General features: G+C 50.7%; 4 protein-coding genes and 1 pseudogene across 6 annotated transcripts; 4 read left to right on the top strand and 1 right to left on the bottom strand.

The window, feature by feature from the left end:
• The first annotated feature begins 257 nt into the window (after positions 1-257).
• LOC120849029 lies at positions 258-6,006 on the top strand. 3 transcript variants are annotated; one of them, XM_042289561.1, is made up of 6 exons: positions 258-3,258; positions 4,138-4,187; positions 4,249-4,336; positions 4,590-4,701; positions 4,763-4,828; positions 4,890-6,006. In XM_042289561.1, the coding sequence occupies exon 1, from the start codon at positions 342-344 to the stop codon at positions 2,355-2,357; it is 2,016 nt and encodes a 671-aa protein (XP_042145495.1). In that variant the 5' UTR covers positions 258-341; the 3' UTR covers positions 2,358-3,258; positions 4,138-4,187; positions 4,249-4,336; positions 4,590-4,701; positions 4,763-4,828; positions 4,890-6,006. The 3 variants fall into 3 exon arrangements, with proteins under 3 accessions (XP_042145495.1, XP_042145494.1, XP_040360761.2); XM_042289560.1 differs by having other exon boundaries at positions 4,117-4,187; XM_040504827.2 differs by lacking the exons at positions 4,249-4,336; positions 4,590-4,701 and having other exon boundaries at positions 4,117-4,187.
• A 232-nt stretch (positions 6,007-6,238) lies between these two features.
• Positions 6,239-8,177, top strand: LOC121835239 (annotated as a pseudogene).
• A 9,839-nt stretch (positions 8,178-18,016) lies between these two features.
• On the bottom strand, positions 18,017-20,242 carry LOC121835238. Its single transcript, XM_042289230.1, has 2 exons — positions 18,867-20,242; positions 18,017-18,484 (listed from the first exon to the last, which is right to left on the bottom strand). Exons 1-2 carry the CDS (start codon positions 20,232-20,234, stop codon positions 18,017-18,019), a joined length of 1,836 nt encoding a protein of 611 aa, XP_042145164.1. The 5' UTR covers positions 20,235-20,242.
• Positions 20,243-21,037: 795 nt separating this feature from the next.
• LOC120849028 (baculoviral IAP repeat-containing protein 8-like) lies at positions 21,038-22,111 on the top strand. The gene has a single exon (XM_040221118.2). The coding sequence runs from the start codon at positions 21,038-21,040 to the stop codon at positions 22,109-22,111; it is 1,074 nt and encodes a 357-aa protein (XP_040077052.1).
• A 4-nt stretch (positions 22,112-22,115) lies between these two features.
• On the top strand, positions 22,116-23,111 carry LOC120849040 (baculoviral IAP repeat-containing protein 7-B-like). The gene has a single exon (XM_040221131.2). The coding sequence runs from the start codon at positions 22,116-22,118 to the stop codon at positions 23,109-23,111; it is 996 nt and encodes a 331-aa protein (XP_040077065.2).
• The last annotated feature ends 1,335 nt before the right edge of the window (positions 23,112-24,446 follow it).

Below are 24,446 nucleotides of genomic sequence, written 5' to 3'. Positions count from 1 at the left end.
CGCTCGAAGTGCCGACCTTCTGCGTGACGGGTACCGTCTTCACCTTCAAGGACGGCGAGGTGCGCGACGGCGATAGAATACGCTTAACGAGGGGGCCCCCATTGCTCTGGTACCCCATGTACGTGGCGACCCGGGACGAGGAAATCACGCTGGACGCTCCATTTCTCACGGTTCCTTTTACCTTCTCGTCGTGGCTTCAACACAAGGGTCGCATAATCGACATTCAAACCTGGTTCAAGGTTACTGGCGTCGAGATGGCCACCCTGTACGAGTCCACCTACCGATGCAATCACAAGGGCGGCTTTGTGGGTAATCTCTTGCGCCTCTGCTACAGATTCCTAATGTACGCGGAACCCGGAGGAGGCGACAACTCCAACATTCTCGTGTACACCGAACTGAGCGACCAGCGCGTCGCCGTCAAACTGCACGACCTAAACTGGTTCGCGTCTTCCGATAACGACAGATCCCAGGACTACGTGGTGTCTGAACTGAGTGTGGACGCTCTATTCACCGAGTCTAGTCTGGAGGAGAAGGTGGCCGCGTCCACCTGGCCCTACGTTCCAGAAACAAATAGGAAGGCCGACCACGCTTTCCGCCCAAACAAACTGCTGCGCTCCTGTGTCCGTACGGTATTTAGAGATATATTCGAGAAATCGAGGGACGTGCGATCGGCCGACATTCGAAATATTGCGACCCCGGTTCGCCTAATGAGCTTTTACGAGTTTGTGATAGCGAGACTGGTACCCACCCTGACGAAATACGGCGTCGACACGCACGCAAAAGTCAATCGACACTTTTGGGCGACCGCCGTCGACGCGGTGATCAGTGCTTACGCCTTGGGTGACCCCGAGAAACCGTCGCGCTACGACGAGTGGATGCGTTACAGCCGGTTTTACGTGGCCTTTACAGGCACGTTCTGGGGAATGGATCCACGCGCGTGGTCGCGAGCAGAGTGGTTTGCCTTCGTCAGGAACCCGCACGGTGCAATGTCCACCTACTATGGCTTTTTGCGTCCAGACCGCGTGATCGTCCAAGTGTTGGGTCCGACGCGAGTGGGTCTGTGTCCCGAATCGCGCGAAGAGTTGATGACCGCGGTCGACCAGATACTTCCTCCGCGCTACGTGTATTTCCTTAGACACCTCTTACCGGTCGACACACTCGGTCACAATATGGCGGCTGTCTTACGCGCAAAAGATTACGACGCGTTCCAGGCCTCTTTGGACCGTCTCGACTGGCTCAAAGAAAAGTGTTTACAGGTGTACGTTCAAACGTTTTATTACAAGAGTAGAAATATAGACAAGAAGGTCACTTTTTCAAAATTGAAGTACTCCTTCCGGTCGTCGTCCGATTACCCCGACTGGTTGAGCGTAATCGAGTTTGAGGTGCCGCGAGCGGACGCCTTGAACGCTGCTCGCGTCGTCTGGACCGCCATCGCGCGTCTACGCTCCGTCGTCGAGGTGGGACTCAGGTTCGAGATGCTGCCGCACGTGGAGCCCTACCTGGGTCGCTTTGCCAGAAACTACTTTACGAGAGAAGAAGCCGAGCTCCTGTCCGGTAGCGATTACACGAATCTAAACTTGAGGGACGACGAGTTTATGGATTTCTTATTTCACAGCAAGGGTAAGGTGACTTGTACGGAAGTGTTTTCCAACGAAGAAGAAGAAGGAGAGGAAGAAGAGAGACCACGACGCAAGCGTTCCGTGCTCTCCCCGGGGGAGGGTAGACCAAAGGGTAGTGCCGTCCTGACGGAAAGACTGGCTCAGGGACTGTTTGCGATCGCGGTGGAAATGTCTCGCGGAAACTCTGACGGTGTACATAGCTTGGTCGAGACGTACGTGCCTTACAAGACCAATAGTCTACGCCTGACGTACGACTCGCGCGACGACGAGTGGAGCTTGTCGAGAAGGAGCAATGGCCGGTACTCCAAGCTCGAGTTTGATTTTCACGTAGAGAGGGAATCTGCCCTGAGGCCGGCCACGATTCGCGACGTTATTTGCGAAATGGCCATGGGAAACCTGGAAACCTTTTCCGCCTTTGCTCTGAAATTGTTCGACGTTCACCTAGAAAAGGGCAACGACTCTATCGCACCAAACCCATGGATCCTGGAAGCGCCGGCTCGGATGGGGACGAACCCACTTCGCGAATGCCAGACGGTTACCGCCAGAGATTTGGTCGACATGAACGTTTTCACTTCGGCCGAGGTGGCGGCGACCTATCTCGGCTTTACCACGGATTCGTGGGCTGCGATTGCGCGGTCGATCGACGAGATTCCGAACCGCAAGATTTTCGTGGCTCCCGGCATCGAGCCTTATGGCGTGCCTCTGGAATACGTTCTCTTACGAATCCGAAAGAGATAAAAAATCATCACGTCAAAAAAAATCGGCCCCTGAGAGCAGATAAACGCCAAAAATACGTCGTCCTGCTTTATAAATTCGCATGTTGGAGAAGCACCGACGTGGACTTCGTGTAAATGCATTCACACTCCCCGATGCCAAGTTTAACCTTCGTGTTGTTGTCGTTAGGGGGGACTTTTTGAAGAAAAATTTTAAATGCTGGAGAAGCGGCGGTGTGGAGTTCATGTGGATACATTCACACTCCCCGATGCCAAGTTTAACCTTCGTGTTGTTGTCGTTAGGGGGGACTTTTTGAAGAAAAATTTTAAATGCTGGAGAAGCGGCGGTGTGGAGTTCATGTGGATACATTCACACTCCCCGATGCCAAGTTTAACCTTCGTGTTGTTGTCGTTAGGGGGGACTTTTTGAAGAAAAATTTTAAATGCTGGAGAAGCGGCGGTGTGGAGTTCATGTGGATACATTCACACTCCCCGATGTCAAGTTTAACCTTCGTATTGTTGTGAGATGAACTGCCGAATAAAATAATTTATATTGAGAAAAACAAAACACCACTCGTTCGTTGCTTTTAACCTTTGTTACTAAGAAAGTAGTTGCTTTAGACTTGTATGGTATAGAGAGACAGGAAAGGTGTTTGTCCTTTGTTTCTGAAAATGTTTAACCGTAGTGTCGTTGCTATGAGATGGTAAGAAAAAGAAAATTTGAAAAGTTGACGGGACAATGGTTAGGAAATTTTTTTTTTTGCTATCAGATGGTTAAGTGAAGAAAATTTGAAACCTTGACAGGACAATGGGTAGGGAATATTTTCGATGAAAGGTTAAACGAAGTGACTCATGTAATGGATTATATAAAGGAGTAGGTTTCCGTAGAAGTCACATCAACAAGCCAGCGAAACCTCCGCTACACGGTAAGTTTCATCTAAAAAATGTTTATTGAACGTAGAGTGTTCGTGGATTTTTTTACAGTGCGGGGAATGATCTTACATTCACGCGAGTCTTATCCTTAAGATCAGATTTCGAGCAGGCAAGGCGAGGTCTGGTGTTTTACCTTCAAAGCCGCGAATACCGTGAAGGACGATACTCGCTACAAAATGGCAATCGATGCGGTCTAGTAGGTTGGAGATATCACTTCGGAACTACGTCTCAATGGGCTCGGTAGATAACTACTTGGGGGAAAAGAAATCGCTGCTGTACTCAAGTATCGTGACCTCGGTAGATAAGTGTGTCGGAGGTATCAGTGGAAAACTACGTCTCAATGGGCTCGCTAGATAACTACTTGGGGGAAAAAAGAATCGCTACCGTCTCAAGTGTCGTGACCTCGGTAGATAAGTGGGTTGGAAATATCAGTGGAAAACTGCGTCTCAATAATCTCGATAGATAACTAGTTTGGAGAAAAAGAATCGGTACCGTCTCAAGTATCGTGACCTCGGTAGATAAGTGGGGTTGGAGGTATCAGTGGAAAACTAAGTCTCGATAGATAACTAGTTTGGAGAAAAAGAATCGGTACCGTCTCAAGTATCGTGACCTCGGTAGATAAGTGGGGTTGGAGGTATCGGTAGAAAACTACGTCTCAATGGCCTTGATAGATAACTATTTCGGAGAAAAAGAATCGCTGCGGGCTCGAGTATCGTGACCTCGGTAGATAAGTAGGTTGGAGATATCGGTGCGGACGTAAGTCTCAATGGCTACAGATAACTACTTCGGAGAAATCAGTGTTGACCCATGATAACGCAAGTGAATAAAAGCTCCAACTTGGAACCCCACAGCACTACTCTCTCTTCGCCTAGCCCAGACTCAACGACCACCGAATACCCCAGGCCACTTCGGACCCGACTCGGTAAGTTACTCTTTATTTTGTAAGCTACCTCTTTTCTTCATTACCTTCCATTATTACGCAGGCTCACCGACCACCATCCCAGACTCACCGAAAACCGCCCCAGGCGCACCGACCACCACCTACCCCCAGGCCACTTCGGACCCGACTCGGTAAGTTACTCTTTATTTTGTAAGCTACCTCTTTTCTTCATTACCTTCCATTATTACACAGGCTCACCGCCCACCGCCCCAGGCGCACCGCCCACCGCCCCAGGCGCACCGCCCACCGCCCCAGGCGCACCGCCCACCGCCCCAGGCGCACCGCCCACCACATACCCCCCAGGCCACTTCGGACCCGACTCGGTGCGTTACTCTTCATTTTTTAAGCTACCTCTTTTCTTCATTACCTTCCATTATTACGCAGGCTCACCGCCCACCGCCCCAGGCGCACCGCTCACCGCCCCCAGACTCACCGCCCACCGCCCCTAGACTCACCGACCCATCACCTACCCCCAGGCCACTTCGGACCCGACTCGGTACGTTACTCTTTATTTTGTAAGCGACCTCTTTTCTTCATTACCTTCCATTATTACGCAGGACCACCGCCTAAACCCAGCTTCCGAACAGCACCGTTGCAGCTCTTCTTGGCCTCGACCCATCTCTGTAAGTTACTCTTCATTTTCTAAGGCACTTCTTTTGTTCATTACCTTCCATTCTTACGCAGGCTCACCAGAAGGACCACATCTCTACCATGGCGGCAACAATTCTCAAAAAGGTTCAGGTCACGAGGAACTGGTGCCGCGCCTTCCCGGCAAGGGCCAGTTCTTTCGGGGACCTATTTAAAGGATATATTGATTTGAAAATTCAATTGGCTTTAACTATAATTCAAAAAGTATTCGAATATTTTCTTGAGTCGAAAAATACTATCGCAGATGACGATAATTCGCGATTCAAGACGGTCGTCGCAGTCTTTTCAGCATGCGGCGACCCGATTGATCGTCGAATTGTAGAAATTATTAACTTTCTTAATTCGTTGCATTTTCTGAACGTATTCGAAATTGCTCTAACGAAAAATTATTTGGTACTGTTTTTGAGAATAGTGCCGTCAAGGAAGGTGGACTCGAGTGGACTATCCCGTGTACTCGGCTTCGCCCACGAAGTCATATCCGACTACGTGGGCGAAGACGAAAATGCATGGGACGAGTCCCTGGACATCGCGGCCCCTCCACCTCCATCGGATACCGCGATGTTCCACGGCATCTTCCAAGTAGAAGATATGGACCACCTGATGGCGGAGATGGGAACTCGCCTGGACCGGACCACAAAGTGGTCCGAGCTGCGAAGGGTCGTCGTTCGGAATCGCGACATTGCAAAATATTATATTGATCCCAAAAACCGAGGAATTTATTATTAAATGATGATGATTAACTTTATTTTCAAAAAGGGTGGCGCCATGGCCTAAATAAACTTATTATCGTACGACAAGAAACACTTGTGTTTTTATTCTTTCACGCCCCGTGGTGTGTACATACACATCTGTTTAAGGCGATAATAGAAAGCCAATATTGGGAGAGGGGGTAGTATGGAAATAAATATCTTTGTCCGTCGGTCCCTCTGGAACAACGGACACCAAAAAAAAAAGAAGGTCGAGTATCGGAAAATTATCTTTTTCTATGGTTCTATTGGGAGACAGTCAATTGTATTAGGTCTTGGATATGTATTAAACTTTAGTATGAGCTTTTATTTGTAAAAAAAAAAATCTGGCCAACCACTTCCATTCCAATCCGCTTTTTGCGAGCTTATGAGATGCTCACAGGGGCTTCTCTGCTTTTTACGAAAAATTACACTAAGGAGCAAATACGCCTGTGAGGTAAAAATTACCTAGCTAGATTCAGCTACAGAAAAATGGGAGAAAGCCTAAAAAAAAAAACAGACCCAGTCCCCTGGGTGTGTTTAAATGACCGCAGCACGCTGACCATGCCTTTGGAATGCGTTTTTTAAGAATCCGAAAGATATATCGACAAAAAACCCTCGACCGCATTGCACCTCAAAAAAAAGAATTCGAGCATACTCATGGCGACTAAACCAGCCTACTTGATCACCAAAGGCACTAGCGAGGAAGATAGACACGCGGAAATTGAAGCAAATATAAGAGCCTTCCGAGCCGCTGCTAAGGAAATTGAAAAGAATATACGAGAAAAGGAAGACGGCGATCTACCCGGCCCTTTGTGGCAATTTCTATGCATCTTGATCTATCCGATTTTTGTCGTATCTGTGCTATATGCATGTGCAATCTCGAGGCTATTCAAAGCCACAATAAACCTGGCAAGAGACATGTGGCGAGAGAGCTCCGGTAAACTAGAGTACGATCGTTTCGTGCGTACTTCCCGTTGTTGCCTGATAACCTGTACCGCCATGTCGGTGTACATTTACTATTGCATCTACACTATCTTCTATTAATAAAAAAATGCATGGGACAAATTTGGACGCACCACATAGTTAAGGCCGCATTCCACGAGGGTGGCGTTACAGACACAGGGAATACTCCAACTCCGCTATTTGTGCCGCACGGAAGCGAAAAAACTCGAGCGAGTATGCGAATAATAAAAAATGACTAATGAAACCCAGAAAGTCTACAGACTGAAAGAGTCAGCAAAAAAGGAGCCGCGCTCCCTTTGGAAACTGTAGAAGTGCGACCGCCCAAAGTTCCTACGGCCGCCCAGCCCTTTGGAATGTGTCGATGGAGTCGAAGTTCCCGGGCGGTCGGAGGTGCGAGCGACGCCGACGGAGGCGATCGCCGAAATCGAGGTTGAAGCCAACCGGTGAAGCACTCGAGTCGCCCCCCGACCAGGGCAGGTGCATAGCCCGCTCTGCAACAAAAGGAAAGGAAACGATTTTAAGACTCGACATCCCTCCAGACTCGGAGATTGATGAGAAAAGGTTAGCGTCACCGCGACCCCCCATTAACGCCACAATCGCCTTTATTCTAGGCGGGAATGACGATATTAGCGACACCGGTAGCGACTGGGACGAAGTGAACGCCGGCGAAGAAACGAGTGTGTCCGACTGCCCCTCGGACTTCTCTGTGACGCCACTGTTGAAAGAGCTTTTTTCGGGGTCCGTGCGATCTCGGCCGACGAGGATCTCCAACGAAGTGTACTGCGTAGGACTCGGGGCGGCGAGTTCGCCGCATGTAGACGACGCAAACGACAGATGGAATCGGGAGTACGACACCGACCAACAAGCCCAGCATCGAATCTCAAAGGTGCTTCATCCATTCATTCATGTAGCTTTCCAAAAAAGCGGAGCCGAATTTATACGCACTTAGGCACTTTTGACTGAAGTAGTAACTGTCAAACGATTTTCGTGTGGTACTCTACATATTTTCTTAATGTGTTCCAATCTTGGTCCAGGTGAATTTTGAAACCGGAGACGCCTTTATGAAAGTCCATGATGCAGACGATGTGGATCGCAAGGGATCTTGGGAGCAGATGGCCATTGACCGAAAACGCTTCCAAACACGGGTTGCGTCGACAGAGGCTGTGCTGGCACCAGTCTTCTCCGCCGAACATCGCCAGAGGACCTTCGAAAAATACCACGCAGCATCTGTCGACTGATTTCCAAAGCTTCCCTGTAGCCGAGCTGATGATTGTTTCGTGCCTAACTTCGTTTGGTCCTTATGACCCACTTATAGCATTTACTATTGCATCTACAGTACGTTCTATTAATCAAAAACACATGGGGGACATTTGGACGCACCACATACTCAAGGCCGCATTCCACGAGGGGCGTTACAGACACACGGAATATTCCAAGGTGCGCCCGACGGCCAAGGACGCCTACACTGCCTCCGACACCAGAGAAGCGGTCTACGTCCCTTCGGACAAGAGGGCGGCCGTGCAGTCTTTCCGCAAGTCTCTCTTTATTGACGAAGACCGGGTGTTTGATCCACCGCTGACCGACCGGGAAATTAGCATTCGCCTCAACGACGACCGAAGAGGAGGGGGAGACAGGTTCGTCTATGCCTTCGAGATCGATAATCGACTCGTCGAGGAAACGAACCTACTATTCGCCAGGCACGTGCCTCAAGTACTGGACGCTTCGCTATTTGTGCCGCACGAAGCGGAAAAACTCGTCTACCCAATCACAGACTCTTATCCGGCCGTCTGTTGGGTGACGCCCATCTTTTGCCTGTGCGCCTTTGCCGTTCTGTTTTCGAGCGAGTATGTGAATAATAAAAATGACTAATGAAACCAACAACGTCTACAGGGTCATGCTTCAGAGCATTTACTTATATAACCGAGACTTGCACGATCGGCTATCCGACGTTGAGAATGGTTTGATAGTCATTGGGATCTTATCAATACTTCTGTTTTTTGCTGTCGTTTTTCTCGCCTTTCTCGTATACAGAGAGGGCCCGTCTTTGATACGTAATAGTAAATAAGAAATGGAACTACCGGTTCTCGAGCGATTAGACTTGGGGCAGGCGGACACAGAGCCGTCGCCTTCTGCATTCGGAGACTACATCGACGTCGGTTTGGACGTGTGCCGCTCCATAGACCCCACGATCCTGGTCTACGTGTCCCGGTACTTTGCGGAAAATCACCACGTCCAAGATCCGCCCTGCGAACAGGTAGACGCCAAAGACATCGTCCTGGTGTTTACGTTCAAGGCCACGACCACCGTGGACGACGACACGCGCTACAAGATGACGATGGTCGTAAACTTTGTGAACGCCTGTAGAGACGTCGTAATATCCGACATGATGTACAGCCGACGGCAAATTTTTCTACAACTTGAATATAAAAAGAGACTGTACGGCGGTCGTCACAAGTTTACAAAGACTCTGGGCCTGATCGACTACGTACTCAACGGCTACCTCAATTCCAAATCGGGATTTTATAAAATTTGGTACGATTATTACGACGTGTCCAAAGAAGACCGCGTAACAAAGACGCTAAAGTACGTGGAGGGTCTAAAGTACAAGGGCGTCTACAAACAACAGGATTTTGAAAAATTATCATCTTCGTGCGGCGAGCGCAAGTGGATGAATTTGAGAAACGCCGTCATTTGCAACGGCGTCGACACGAACAAGTACTATTGTTACGTCACATACCTCGGTTGGGACCGATATGACTTTTACATAGTGCCGAGATAACCTTGACAGAAGACTACCGCCGTCTACGAAAAAAAAATGGAATCGCGAAATACTCTACTCATCTACCCTCCCACTATACCGCCCACGCATGGTGTGATATCACGTGAGCGACTCTTATTCGTCATCTGATAACACGTGGGCTTCTCCGACGCGACTGCTTGTATTTACAGTAAAGTCAACCCTGCCGTCTTCCCCCACATCGCTTCGAGCCAGCCCGAGAGTAGCACCATGTCCATCCTGAAGAAAATTTCCACCGCCGACCAGTGGGCCTCCAACTACGAGAATCTTCAGAAGATGTTCTCGTATGACGATTTTTTTAAACCCTATGTGGATGTGCCAAAACATCTCGGCGCCGCCACGAAGCACGTTCTGAAATATTTTATAGAGTGCGGGCACATTGTCTCTTGCAATGACAACTGTTTTATCAAGAACTTTGTGGTCGCCTTCGCGAACCCAACCGTAGACTCTGTGGATCAACGCATAGTCGACGTGATTAATATCATAAATGCGTGCCATTATCTGAATGTCTTTGAGTTGGTGGTGACAAAGTACTATCTCTTGATATTTGTGCGGATCGTGCCGTCGAAACGGACGGATGCTGTCGGGCTGCGGAGAATACTCTGTTTTGTACACAGCGTCATCACCAGCTACGTGGGAAACCACCACGTCGAGTGGGGCGAAGACTGCGACGTGTTGGCCCCACCACCCCCGTCCAAGATCCCCATGTACGAACTGGACTACAGGGGGGTTTGGGAAGTGGTGGATACTGACGCTTTCGTGGCCGAGTTGACAAGCCAGCTCAACCGGGAGCGTCCATGGACAACCCTGAGGAAACTAGTCGTGAGACACGCCGACACTCCAAAATATTATATCGAGAGGGTGCGCAACTACGACCGTGCGGTGATTTACTAGTAAAATAAAAAGAAAACACTCGCAAACCAGAAACTGTGTCTTTATTCGCACAAAAGCCAATCGCCCGGGTGGAAACGGGCGTATTCGTTCGTCTTTTCGGAAGGCAGTAAAGTCGTTTCCAACGCGTAACAATAGGCGCGGCGGAACGCTTTTCGAAAGGGGCGAACACCTGCGCATCGCAATTTTTGCTTTATACTAAGTATTCTATCGACCTTAGCACATCTCAATGTCAACGCTCTGGGACCAGGTGCATTCGTCTCTAGCTTTCCGAACAACAGACTTCTGGAGGCGTTACCTAAGGCGGGAGTAAAACATTCGCTTTAAAAATAAAAATGCATAAAGTCGTTTCCAACGCGTAACAATAGGCGCGCTAGAACGCTCTTCGAAAGGGGCGAACACCTGCGCAGCGCAATTTTTGCTTTATACTAAGTCTTATATCGACCTTAGCACATCTTAATGCCAACGCTCTGGGACCAGGTGCATTCGTCTCTAGCTTTCCGAACAGCAGACTTCTGGAGGCGTTACCTAAGGCGGGAGGTAAAGCATTCGCTTTAAAATTAAAAATGCATAAAGTCGTTTCCAACGAATAACAATAGGCGCGGTAGAAGGCTCTTCGAAAGGGGCGAACACCTGCGCAGCGCAATTTTTGTTTCATACTAAGGCTTATATCGACCTTAGCACATCTTAATGTCAACGCTCTGGGAAAAGGTGCATTCGTCTCTAGCTTTCCGAACAGCAGACTTATTGGGAGCGTTACCTAAGGCGGGGGGTAACGTAGGAACCCACTACGTCGAATGAAGCCAATACTGCAACGTGTTGGCCCCACCGTTCCCGTCCACGATTCCAAAGTACGAAGAGGACTATATGGGGGTTTTTTGGAAGTGATGGACACTGCCTTTTTTTTTTTTCGTGGCCGAGCTCGGCACCAGCTCAACCGGGAGCGTACGTGAAGGACCCTGCGGAAACTAGTCGTGAGACGCGCTGACACTCCGAAATATTATATCGAGAGTGTGCGCAACTACGACCGTGCGGTGATTCACTAGTAAAATAAAAAAAAAAACACTCGCAAACCAGAAACTGTGTCTTTATTCCCACAAAAACCAATCGTCCGTGTACCATGTGCTCGATTGAATAGTATGGACACTCAGTGTGTGAAAAGCAAGTCAGGCCGCCGGCGACGCTTCACATGTGGGAGGGGTTGAGCTTGATACTATTGTAAAAATATTCTCGTATTTATTATTCTCAAAATGAAATGAGCTCGTGCCGCGTAACGTCCTCTACCGTTGCTCGATCGGGCAATGGGATCCGGAACGTAGAGCGATGTTTGGTGACAGGCGTAGCGAGTCCACCACAGAGGGTTTCCGGTGGAGGAGGTTGACTTAACGGCCAAGAGGGTGTAGGTGCTGTCGTGAGCGCCGACGACCGAAGACCCCTTGACTGGTATGGGGAAGACGACCTTGATTGTCCTGGGCTCGCTGAACTCTATAGGTTCCTCGCCGCGCCCCAGCCGTATCTCGACCACCTCCTTGCACATGGTCACGGTGCTATCTTCTTGGGAATCGTCGTCGACAGTCTTCAAAACTACGTCCGCGCACTTTTCCACCTTCCAGACGTATTCTCGACCGCCGACATCGGTCAGTTGGATAGACCGAAGGTCGCACATTCTTTAGATTTTTTCCACCACGGCAGATATCTTGTCGACGAGTCCTGATTCCATTAGAAGACATACACGCACCACGTGGACTCCGCGCACGCCCTGAGTCAGGAGGTGATCTAGCGGAATGACAGCCGCCTTTAGGAAGGAGAAGTGCTCAAACACGCTAATGTGCTCCTTTATATAGTCGGTGTTCTTTTTCACCACGTGACAGAGTTCTGGGAAATGGACGTACTTGACGGCAACGTCTTTCAGCTCTACCGTCACCACAATCTGCTGCATGTAGGATACGTACTTGAGGTCGGGGTGCTCGGCGCACGCCTTTTGCGCGATGTGTACGAGCGCCTCGACTTTGGCGAGCGGCTGCGTGTCCTTTCGCGTGTGAAGCGACACGACACGCCCCATGCCGCCGACTTCTCCGTTGATCTTGGCGGCGATGCGTTTGAGTCTGTGCGACGAGTTGTCGTTCATGAGCGCGATGCGGAGAATGCCTTCGCCCGATTCCGTTTCGCAGTGATACACCGAATCCAGTCCGCACTTCTTGACGACGTTTTCGTAGACCTCTAGTTTGGACTTGTTTAGCGTCATAAAGTCCGCGAGCTCCTTGGCACTGAGGGGCTTGTCTCCGTCGAATTTCGTGGCGATGGGCACGTTAATCAGAAACTGGAGACATTCGGTGCTAAAGAGAGCCGAAGCGCCAAATCGTCCGTCAACGTTGCAGGTTATGTAGTCGAGTATTTTGTCAAACCCGGAGACGCGCTTGTCTTCCACATCGCAAAGCGTCCGCACCGGCATGTTTTTATATAAATTAAAAACCAATTATGGACTATGTCGTAGGGCTACTGGCTTCTCTGCCTGCCGCGTATAATATACTGAAGAGGAAATTTAAAGGACTACCCGTATTCGTGTACATATATTCGAAAGAAAACCAGTGCGTTTTTTGGGATAACGTGGGTATGCGGTGGAACTCTCTAAATAATAGTTTATACCTGATGAGTGACGATTACAGTCCGGACAACCGCGGAACGACCGTCCTACTTTCGCCGGGCGAACTGGAAGTCGTGCACTCGAAGCGGGACAAGACAGCCGACGCGTACGTCCCTACGCACGAGCAGCATCGCCTTATGCGAGCTCTCGGTTGCGAGGAGAAAATCTACGACGTCGTCTGGAATGGCAGTCAGCGCGTCGTCTACACTTCCATGGACCTGTTTCGAATGCTATACAACAAGGGCGTCTTTATTTGACGTCAAAGTTTGGAAAGTTGAGCGAGCACTTTAACAACCCGTTTAGCAGGCGCCTCGGAAGCCTGGCTCTGTACTCGTAAGGAGTCACGTCCGCCGTCGTCGGTCCGTAAATATGTAGCCACACCGAGTCTCGCTCGTCGCTTTCCGACGCCAATCTTCGGTTGGACGCGACGTCGTGGGGGCTTCTTCTCGCGTCTGGCGCGTACTTTACCATGTCCACCGGCACGTTTCGCGGTTCTAAATAACCCAAATTTCTGTTCATTGCAAACACGACAATCATGTTATCGTCGTGCGAGCGCTGCTTGTACGCTTCGTAATGTTCTCTGCGTACGCATCGTCTGATTCCTTTTCCGTAATTGCCGCATATTGCCTGCCCCGTGCATAGAGTCGAGCAGTCTCCGTCGTTGACACAAGACACGTATTCCTTATCGCAATCCATATACTTTTTTCTTTGAAGAAGAGATGACCTTTAAAATCACTATACTCAAGGCTTCGGAAATGAACGGAGTCTATTTTCTGTGGGCTATGATACTGCTAGCATTTAGCGTTCTGGTTCTTTCGCTCACAATGTGCCGCGTCCTGTTTGCCCAAAGAAGAAAACGGAAACCGAAAAAGGAATTGAGTAAACGGGACAAGCTCGTAAACAGCATTAATAACGACAGCGACTTTTCGGACGACTTGTACGAGAACGTTCTATAAATAAAAATGGACATGTTTAGGAGTGCATTCCTGCCTTCTTCGCGAATCGACAATTACAACAATCCCCACAGCACCACCACGGCCGCAACTTCCCCTTTCAATACGACTGTGCATACAACTACGGCTCCCATGACCACTATTACTACTACTGCAACTACTAGTACTACTACTGCTACTACTACTAGTAGTAGCAGTAGTAGTACTAGTGCGAATCACAGACTAGACACCGTCCCACTGACGACACCCGACCAAAGAAACGTAGCATCTAATGCGACCATAGTCTACGACATGATGCTGGCATATTTCTGGAAAAACACCGACAAGAACAAGCGATCCGACATTTACGACAGTCTCACGCTCCGAAACGCGGTGACTTCCGCGAGCGACCATCGAGCCGGTAGCGAACGTCTCTTTAGAAAACACGTTTACGAGGTTTTGGGCAGAACCTTTCCCTGGATTCTTAGCGTCGATAACGTCCGCGTCTGCGTCTCGGACCAGAGATCCGTACTGCCCATCGAGATCCTCATTCCACGCAGGGCGGCCTACACCAACGAGAGCGCAGACTTGGCTTTTGTCGGGCGCGTCCTATACGACCAGTACAAATCGGTGGTTGATCCGTACGATCACGTCACGTATTTGGTTAGGAATCACCCCAAGCTCGTGGAACGCTACCCCATGTTCTGGTCCTACGTGTTTCTCAAAAACGTTCCGGCGTACAACGATTACGTGGAAGGCGACTGGAGCGACGAGAAGACAATCTTTTCGAGTCAGACCTATCAGGCGGGCTGGTTGAATGCAGACGCAATAACAATGCTGGCAAGCACAGTCACGAATCTGCCCTTTGGCGGAACTGGTGGCGTCGGCGAAGAGCCCGTAGCCCTGGGCGTGCGCGCCATGTACAACCTGGAGTTATTTAGTTCTGCCTACAACGGAGACTACCTGTTTACGGCCGCCGCCATCCGCAACGCGTACAAGTTTGCCTACGACTCGTGCCTCTACGTTCCGCGCGGCGTGGCCACGGCCGAGCTCCGTTCGCTAAAGAAGAGGGAGGTCCTTCTGGGCGTGCGGCAACCCACCATCTCCGACGTGGTCAACGACATCAACAACGTCAAGACGTCGTCCGTCATGGTCTACCTGGACGGAACCGTGAGAAAGAAGCGCGGCGGAGGCATCGCGAGTGGCGGCGTGGGTTGCCTCAAGGCTTCCGGCCTGCAAGAGGACGTGGTGGAGAAAATTGTCGAGAGCGTCGAGTCGACCGTCAAGACCATACTACCCCGACTGTGCGAGACGATAGGAATTCCGAGCGTGATTGCCAACGCCATGACGGCAACGAAAAAGATTCGGCTACTAGACGTGCTGCGCACCGTGGACAACGTCCTCTTCCAACACAGCGACTGGGAAGAGAGAATAAACAGGGGTCTTGCCGCGATTCCGTCTCTGATCAACAACATAACCAACGAGCCGATTGTCAGCTTTGTGCCGAGCAAAACGGCATACACGCACGTACCCACAGGCAGCACCCTCGAGCTACCCGGCTTTGACAATTCGATTGTGCTCTCCACTCATCTCGATCCCGAAACAAACAAGCGCTTCTGTCCCCTCAAGTTCATTTTACAAGAGCCCTTCCTCTATCTAAATAAGGGGAGCGGGCGTTACTTTACCCACTCGAGTGGAGGTCACCCGATGCCCTTCACCCAGGTAGAGGGATTACGCATACTGTATCACTTTCTCGTCCAATAAAAAAAACACAACCTCCATTATTTGGCGTGACCTTGTGTGATGAGAGTACTTAAGCGTCGCTCCTCTGAATGCAGATATTGACACCATGGGTATCCGAAATCTTTGGAATACACTCAACGCAGTTTGCAACCGCGCCGTCGAGGAGGAACTGGCACCGTTACTCGAGTCTCAGTTACAGCTCTTGGACGACCCCGGCAGTAACGTCGAGACGGCCACGAACCTCGTTTTGCGGACGTATTTTTCGCCTACGCCGTCTGCGCGTCACTTCGACTATGAGAGCGTGACGTCCTCGTTCGTGATCGGAGAGTCGGCGCGCATTCAAGTCGTCGTCGACGGTAACATTTTTCTACACCACTGCAAGCACTCGCTGACGGACCACCATCTCAAGACGTTTGCGGACAAGATCGATGCCGCACGAGCGATCGCCGACCGAGAGGAACGAGAGCGAGCGTGGGAAGCCTTGAACCTCGAGATTATCAAACACTACGTTCGCGAGACCAACGGAGATCTGGTTGGCGATTACGTCGAAGACTATATCGAAGACGACGCGTTTGTTCTTCGAGATTTGGACTGGGACCAGGAGTACGAGGCGAGAGCGGGCGAACGCTGCATCCGATACGACGCCTTCTTCACGACGGTGTTTCATTGCATATCTAGGACGGTCAAGAGGGTCGTCAAGGGGCTGTCCCTAAACAGGCGTGTGGAAGTTGACGTGGTGGTGGTGTTTGACGGAATGTCGCCGACGGTAAAGTGGCCCGAGCAGTACAAGCGTCGCAGTAAAGAGCTGACCAACGTCATCAAAAACTCGTCTGGCGAGGACACCAAGCGAGTTCGGACCATCGAAAATTCGAGACTGCAGTCTGTCCTGAACGGAAGGCTCAAAAACTTGGCACGCTACGGCAAAGACGCCATGGCCACAATCTGCCGATTGACCGCGGCCTCGGACGTGATGCAGCACGTCAGGGAATATGCCACGCTTCTCGAGAACCCACTCTACGCCAAAGAGGTGATTGACGGCTACTCGAACGAGTCGGCTGCAGCGTACCAACTCTCGTCCTTTACGATCTTGCCGCCCTTCTACGTGGGGGAAGGCGACATCAAGGTCGTGGACTCATTAATGTGTCCGCCGCCAAACGACGAGCGCTGGGACGTGTCCGTCGTTGTCACCGACGATTCAGACATTCTCCTCGGGGTAGCTGCGGTCGTGGAAAAGATACCCTCGCGAGACGTCTACGTGTATTCGGCCCGCCAGTACAGCGAGAGTAAGAAGCGACAGGACGAACACAGGTTCGAGTTTGGCGGCGTGCAACACGCCGTGTCTCTGCTGGACAGGTCTCTTCCCAGTCGTCAGGCGGGTTACTACCACATTAAGGACGATTTCTTTACTCGCGCTGTACGCGTCAGTGGTTCCGATCTTCACCCGCTGTCGTTTGTGGTGCCAATCTTGCTGTACGGCGGCTACGAGATGCTCCCCTTTATGATAAGCTCATCTAAAAAGGTGGACGGCAAGAAGGTGGACCTGTTTCGCGCAATGATGAACGCCGCAACGAAGGAGACTAGCTTCTTTGACATTTTACTGGCGGCGGTCGATGCCGCGGCACCTATGGAAGGGTCCACTACGCGGAGGCGAGCGGCCGCAATGTCCAAGGACTGGCCCAAGGCGAACGAGCGTCGGCAGAAAGTAGAGGAGATTGTCACGAAATACCTGAAGCTGCTTCAGTACACCGCGCTCTACGCCACGCAACAGGACCGGCTAGCGTGGTACGTAAAGCCAGTAGAGTTTGTGTACGAAGACCGCGTGGTAGAGAGGGACGCGACAACAAACGCTTTCGTCACGCGATCGATCACGACCATGGGGCAGAACAAGGCGTGCCGCGTGAGTCTCGCCGACGTTGCGAGCGTCGTAAGGGCCCTAAAAGCCAGCGACGCGTTGGAACCTGCGGTGGACATACGAGCTTACGTTATCGAATCTAGCGGCGAACACCTTGCGGTTTCCAGCGCCATCAAGGCGCTTTCGGCGCTCTACATGATGGGTGCTATGGAGTTTGATGACGACTACGACAATTGGTCGGACGTGGAAGCCCTTGCTGCCGTCTACAAGTGGTACGAGACCCGCTGTCTGTGTCCCTGCATCAAGACGATGGATCTACGGCGCGTCTTGTGCATCTTTAGACAGAGCAGCGACTGGTCTCGCACGTTCACCACTAGCCTCATCAGACGGGCCTATAAGAAGAACAAGCGGCGACTGAGCAACCTCCGATTTCCTAGTTTCGACGCCATTTACAACGACATGTTGTGAATAAAAGAACGTTTGTTTGGATACACACACACACACACACACACATAGAGAGACGCGTACACATAGAGAGACAGGTGTATAGCAGCGTGCAAGCTAGCGTAAGCGTTTATTTTAGGCAAAGCAGACAAACACAAGCGAAAGCGAGTCACTTCTTGTAATACGACACTTTGTAAATGCCATAGTCGTTGTTGGACGTAGTGTTTGACTTTGTAACATCTTTTAATATCTGCAATTTCTGTATGGTGATGTAGTAGAAACAGTCGACGAGCCTCGAGACGACCAGATTGTGTAGACACATCCAATGCTTCTCGCAATAAAGGCGATCTGACACGTACTGTCCGTCTTCCTTGGGTTTGATTTTGGCCACGAGCGCCGGTAGAGAGGTGGTCACCTCGTAGGTGCCGTGGTACGTGACTGGAATCACGTCGAAGAAGGATTCTTGTTCTTCCAGGGGATCGAAAGTGTAATCGAGTGGCAAAGTGGTCGTCTTGTCGTTTACATAGCTTTGCAGAACGTGGTGGAGAAAGGGTAGAATTGCATGCACGTTGTGATGCGCCGACGAGTGACGGACGTAGAGGTAGACGTAGTGCTTGGTGCATATCACGTCGTGCACCTTGAGATCGCGCAGCACGTTGATGAAGTTTATACAGTCCACCACCACTCGGTTGGCGTCCTTGTCCCTGTATGAAAAGACGAGTAGATAGTGGGACGACGAGCTGTCTTTCTGACAACACTCTGCTCCCTCTACGACCGATGGGACGTTGTTTTGAATAAAGAAATTTGCGATAGCGATCCAGATTTTATAGGGTATCGATACCGAAAGGTCCAGTTCGCAATGGAGATAGTCTCGCAGGGTCCTCATTTTTTGTTGCGAAAAAATATCGACGAACGTGACCTGTTTCAACATTTTACTCCCTCGATCGTTCAAATCAGTCACCGAACCTTTTTGTTAATGTATATGGGGGCGTTGGCGGTTTTTTATTTCAAATGCATACGGGCACGTTGCTGTCGTCGTCCTTGCTGCGAGGCGTGGACGTGGATGGATTGGAGAGCAGCGGCGCCATCATCGTGGAGACGTCTTCCATGGTTTTACGAAGCTTGTCTCGCATCGAGTTGGACAACAGGTCGTCGCTGTCGCATATCAGTCTGTTGAGAAACTTCGTTTCGACCGGAACGATGACTTCCACGTCGTCGGCCACGGACCACCTACAACGGGCTAGGAAGAGGCGCAAGGCCGTCGCCGAAACAAACTGCCCCCTAAAAAGGTTGTAGCAATTAGACACGGAAGCAAAAGCCTTGAGTAGTTCCTTCTCGAGAAATTTCTTGTTGATGACGCTAATCTCGGTCTCGTCCTCGATAAAGAGCTTGATGAACATGTTCAAAAAGTCGGCTAGTACGCGTTGGTCCACCTCGCACGTGGATATGGCCGCCATGGCGCACTTCGCTCCGTTGGCGTCGCGCGTAGTGTGCATGGCAGTAGACATGGACGTGCACCACGAGATGATGGACGACGACACGCTAGGCGAGATGTGGTGTTCCAGATAATTGGGCGACTGGACCCAGAGTAGAAAGTCGTTAAAGAAGCGCGAGTCGTACAGGTAGGTGTTTTCGCCGCGGTAGCTCCTGCAGAAACGCGTGTGATAAAACAGGTTGGTGGCCATCCGAAATAACGCCGTGTTTGAGTAGGTGGCAATTTCTTCCTGGCGCGGAGTGGGTATGCCCTTGGTCATCTTGAGGCACTGTAAGGTGGCCCCAAACATGTCCGAGTCCATCATCTCAAAGTTTAGGCACTGTAGAAAAAGACCGAGGTTACGGGGCGAGACGCAACAGGCCTGGCTGTAAAATTTGTTGAGCTCCTGCGTGCCCTGGTCCGACTGTTTGTGCACTTCGACGAAGCGAGAGTCCACGCGCCCGTTGCTCATACACTGTTCTATTATGGAGGCGATGTTAAGGACCGACACCTCGGTGGCGGGCGCCTTCTCCTTCTGCAGGGCTAGTACGTAGTGGTTAGTCCGCGGCACGGGGATCGTGTCGGAACTCTTCATGATGAGCTCGTTGTGGTCACGCAGCGTCGTGGAGATGGCCGGATCGATGATGTTGACGTCGTCCGTGACTCGCTCGGCAGGCATGACGGTTCGGAGCGTCATGTAGTCGGTGTCGCAGCGGTACACTCCGTTCTCGACGTTACTCGTGTACAACCTGTTGCTCTCTTCGACCAGGAGGTTGATGACGTCCTGTGGCTTGTTGTTTTGCGAAAACTTTACGCGAATGGCCCCGACAATGTTTTCGTTGACGGTGTGTGGCTGCGTGATCCTGTGCACGAGGCTGAGACCGTTGGCCACGTCGAGCCAGTTGTGGCCCATGGCGCTCTCAAACTGAAAGATGGGGTTGCACTTTACGCGCACCGCCGCGTAGTTGCACAGGGATACTAGCATGACCGCCGTAATCTTGGCTGCCGTCCTTGCGCCCACCGCCATACCGCGAGTCGCCTCGCGCGCATGAGAAAAGATCTCTTCGATGTAGAGGAGTAGCAGGCGCAGAATGGCAGTAGCGTACGCGTCCACGTAGGGCTTCAGATCCCTGATGAGGCGCTGAGTGGTCGACGAGGAAGAGGTTTTCCTAAGTATGTTGAGACTGTTTCGTACGTATTCGATTCCCATTACGCAGTGAAATACTGTATTGTCATTCAGGAGCGTTGGGATGGCCATCTGTTCCATGTCGACCGTCATCAGTATGTAACTACAGAGCTTGAAAACGCCAAAGAGCATATGTGCAACCGGTTCCACAACTTCGTTGGTCAGGAGCGTCGTGTGCGCCTTGGTAATGTGCTGCATGAGTTTCTTGGACGAGTAGCCGAGTAAGGTCGAGATGTCGTTCTGGAGCGTGGGTACGTATTTATCGTTAAGTCTCCTGTAAGACACGTTTGGATTTATCTGCTGCCGGAATACGGGTAATAAAATATCGGTGGCGTCTTCGTGATTCACCGAGTGTTGACATCGTCCCCTTTTCAACAGGTCTAAAAAATTTTCTGCGACAGACATTTTTATAATAAACAAAATTGCTACCGCCTATAGGAGGTCGACTCCGCTCCCAGTCGAGGTCAGCCTAGATATGGAGAGAATATATATTGCGCACCGAGTAGAGGGCTCCTCTCATTATCGTCGCTATGGCGCACCTCGTTACGGATCCCATAAGCAAGGAAATCGTGCGTCGCTTCAAGACGTTCGCCGAATGGCGACTTCGCACCAGAGCCACGCCTCGAGACTTTGCCTACGCCGGCCTAGAATATTGCGCTGACCGGAAACACATCTACTGTCGGCACTGCAAATTTCAAGTCGCCGAACAGGATTGGGAGGCGCTCACGTTTCACCCGATGGACCTTCACCGCCGAATGTCGTGCAAGTTTCTCGAGCAGTACAGGGACCCGCGGCTGAACGTAGCAAAGGTCGTGTCCGTCTTGCCGAGCTACTCTCAGCCGGTCTACAAGAGATACGTCGACGAGAACATTCGAGCCAAGACCTTTCACGATGTTCGAGGCCCTGCGTTCGCAAAGGCCGGCTTTTTCTGCTCGCAAGACGACGAGCAGGGCTACCTCTCCAGCGAACAGATAGTGACCCGCATAATCGTTTGTTTCTACTGCGGGGTGCAAGTATTTTCGATCCTCGACTGTGAAGAAGACGATCCGTGGCTGCTACACGCCCGCAGGTCCCCCAATTGCGTGTTTCTACGAGTGAACAAGACCTATTACTACGTGCACGATGCAGTCGAAAAGTTTTACAGGAGCGAGATGTACTGGGCGTCTCACTTTCCCGAGATCGACGATCTCGTCAAGGACCCAAAGTTCCGCAACAGGACTATGAGTACTCTGTACACGGCCAACCTGACGCACCCCTTGAACGTATCGGCGATGGTGAGTGCCATTCGGAGCAGCAAGGCGACTCCGTTGGGCAGTCACACTCTGTTTGAGCCAGTGAACGCCCTTCCTTCGTTCGATCACAAGGCTATCGGTAGGTGGGGTAACTTTGTGACAGATAGCGCGATCAGTGATACGCACTATTCCGCTATAAAGTCACGAGACGAATCAACTAAGATGTGCATCGTATGCAGGAAGGCTCCGGCTAACATTGCCTACTTGCCGTGCGGACACTGCGTGTCGTGTTTCGACTGCACCATATTATTCAAACATTGCAAGGCCTGTAGACTCAAAATCGACTTTATTTCTAGAGTCTACTTTGCTTAAGAACATGTCTTTCTACTGGAGACTTTTCGACCACGACCCGACTGTGGCCAAGGTGATGTCCGACTTCAAAACTTTTGCGACGTGGCCTCTGCGCAACAGTATCCCCACACCCAAGGACTTTGCCATGGCAGGACTCGCCTACGATCCGGAGAAGCGGATTATCAGCTGCTCGATGTGCCAGCAAAAGACTCAACTCTCTACTATCGTGGCCTCGGACGAAACACTTCCCCAAGGACTGCACGAATCCAACTGTGACGCACCGCTAAGCACGCTGAGTCCAGACATCTCGGCGGTGGTGACCGAAAGAGCGCTTGCCTTTAGGCCCGAGTTTCAGACTTACACTGCGAGGTTCGCGTCCTTCGACGCTCGGCCGAAAGAAGAAGACGTCTTTGACGTGGATTACATGGCATCTGCGGGATTTTATTACCTGACCGATCGGACCGTGGAATGCTTTTGTTGCGGACTTCGGTTGCTTTCGTGGGAAGCCGACTACGACGACCCAGTCGAGGAACACGCCAAGTACAACCCTCGCTGCCCCTATCTTCGATTGTGCGCGAGTGTAACCTACATCAAGGAGGTGTCCGACGTGTATAGAAATAGCGATTTATTTTGGTTGCTAGAATATACCAAGGACATTGAGTTTGTCGCAAACAAATACAGCCTAGACTTTATAACAGCATTGGCTACTTCCAAGTTTGATCTTTCCTGTCCGAACAAGCTAAAGTCCTTTCTCGAAAACAGCGATTCTTTTTCGGCGCTGAGCGCAGGACGTCCGTATCCCACGCGCATCGACAAGACGAGCATCTCCATGAAGCGGTCCGATCCGTCCACGACGATTTGCGTCGTCTGCATGAACTGTCCGGTGTGTATAGTTACTTTGCCATGTGCCCACGCCGCCTTATGTTTAAATTGTCTATTTCCAATGATTTACAATTCGAGAGAGCAATTTGTCTGTTGCCTTTGTAAATCTACAGTGAGTGGAATGTATCGAATTCATTAAATAAACTATTTGTACTGGCACTAGTGTAGTGTGCATGCAAAAGAACGATTCGTGACTCAAAAACTATAAGCACGTGAAATATTTATTTTAAAGCATAACTCAGTCGTCTTCTTCGCCCATTGAGTTTTCTTCTTCGTCGTAGTTGAAGGTGTCTATGACGATCGGACCCAGCATTCTGTCGTCGTCCGAATCGAGATATTCGTCGGCGTCAGTGTCGTAGTCGTCACTGTAGCCGTCGTCACCGTCACCGTCGTCACTGTCGAGGTCTCGGTACTCGATGTCACCCACAACACCGTCCACACCTTCGATAACGTCTAGGTCGGTTGGCGCAATGTTTCTTAGTGGCGGAGACAGTGCGCTAGAAATACACAAAGTATATTCACCAAGGTAGAGGTCCTTGTTGGGGACGTCTCTAGCGGTGAGTAGGACGGCCGTCAGTCTTCGATGCGCGTTGAGAAATCGGTGAAGCGTTTCTCGGCGTATGAATCCGAGTCCGATCATGCAGAGGCTCCGTATGCCAACGTCGATGATCCTCTTTTCTGCGAGATACATCAAGGCTTCGTCGTCTAGGTGATAGCACGAGCCCATCTGCAAGTGAGTCAAATTAGGTAGACCGTCCGCTAAGCACTTTACGGAGTCGTTGGTCAAGCCGGGTGCGTGACGTAGGAGCAAAGTCTTGATGTTCGGGTAGAAACGAACCAAATCACTGACGTGGCGGTCTCGCAGCATCGGATAGTGCACCAACTCCAAGAATGTGATGTGCGTAGGAAAGCTTCTTAATATTGAAATTTCGGTATACGCACAGTAAAATTGGCCTTCCACGTTGTCCCAAGCGTAGCCCTCTTCTTCGTGGTATATACTAAGCACCACTGTTCTCCAATCCACCACGCTTGACACTCTGGACTGAGCGAACGCTTGTACGCAGCTGTCGGTCAGCGGGAGAGATGGGGTCCTGCCTAGTCGAGCCATTGTCGCTTTGGGTTATAGGGTACTAGTCGTGTCGTGTCGAGCTGTATAGTCCATATGTATATATACCCTCACTCGCTATCTGAAAACGGAGATAACGTTTCGCTACAAAAAACAAAATCGTACATTTCCTGACTCAACTGATTCGAAGCGCAAAAGACGAAGTGCGTCACGTTATCTTTAGAGGTGAAGAGTTCCGTCGTTATCACCAAGATAGCGTATATAGATTCGTTGTTTTGCAATATCACTCGAAGGACAGCTCGACTGGCGTTTCTTATTCCAGTCAGACACAAACTCTTGAGTCGACGCAAAGGAGCCAGATGAATCAATCCCTCGTTCCTGATACGGCCACCGTTGTTGCTGATTTGA

The sequence above is a fragment of the Ixodes scapularis genome, unplaced genomic scaffold (genome assembly GCF_016920785.2).
Source record: "Ixodes scapularis isolate PalLabHiFi unplaced genomic scaffold, ASM1692078v2 PGA_scaffold12__126_contigs__length_90152505, whole genome shotgun sequence".
NCBI lineage: Eukaryota > Metazoa > Arthropoda > Arachnida > Ixodida > Ixodidae > Ixodes > Ixodes scapularis.
The sequence above is the reverse complement of the archived record's forward strand: the minus strand, read 5'-3'. Positions and strand labels throughout refer to the sequence as shown.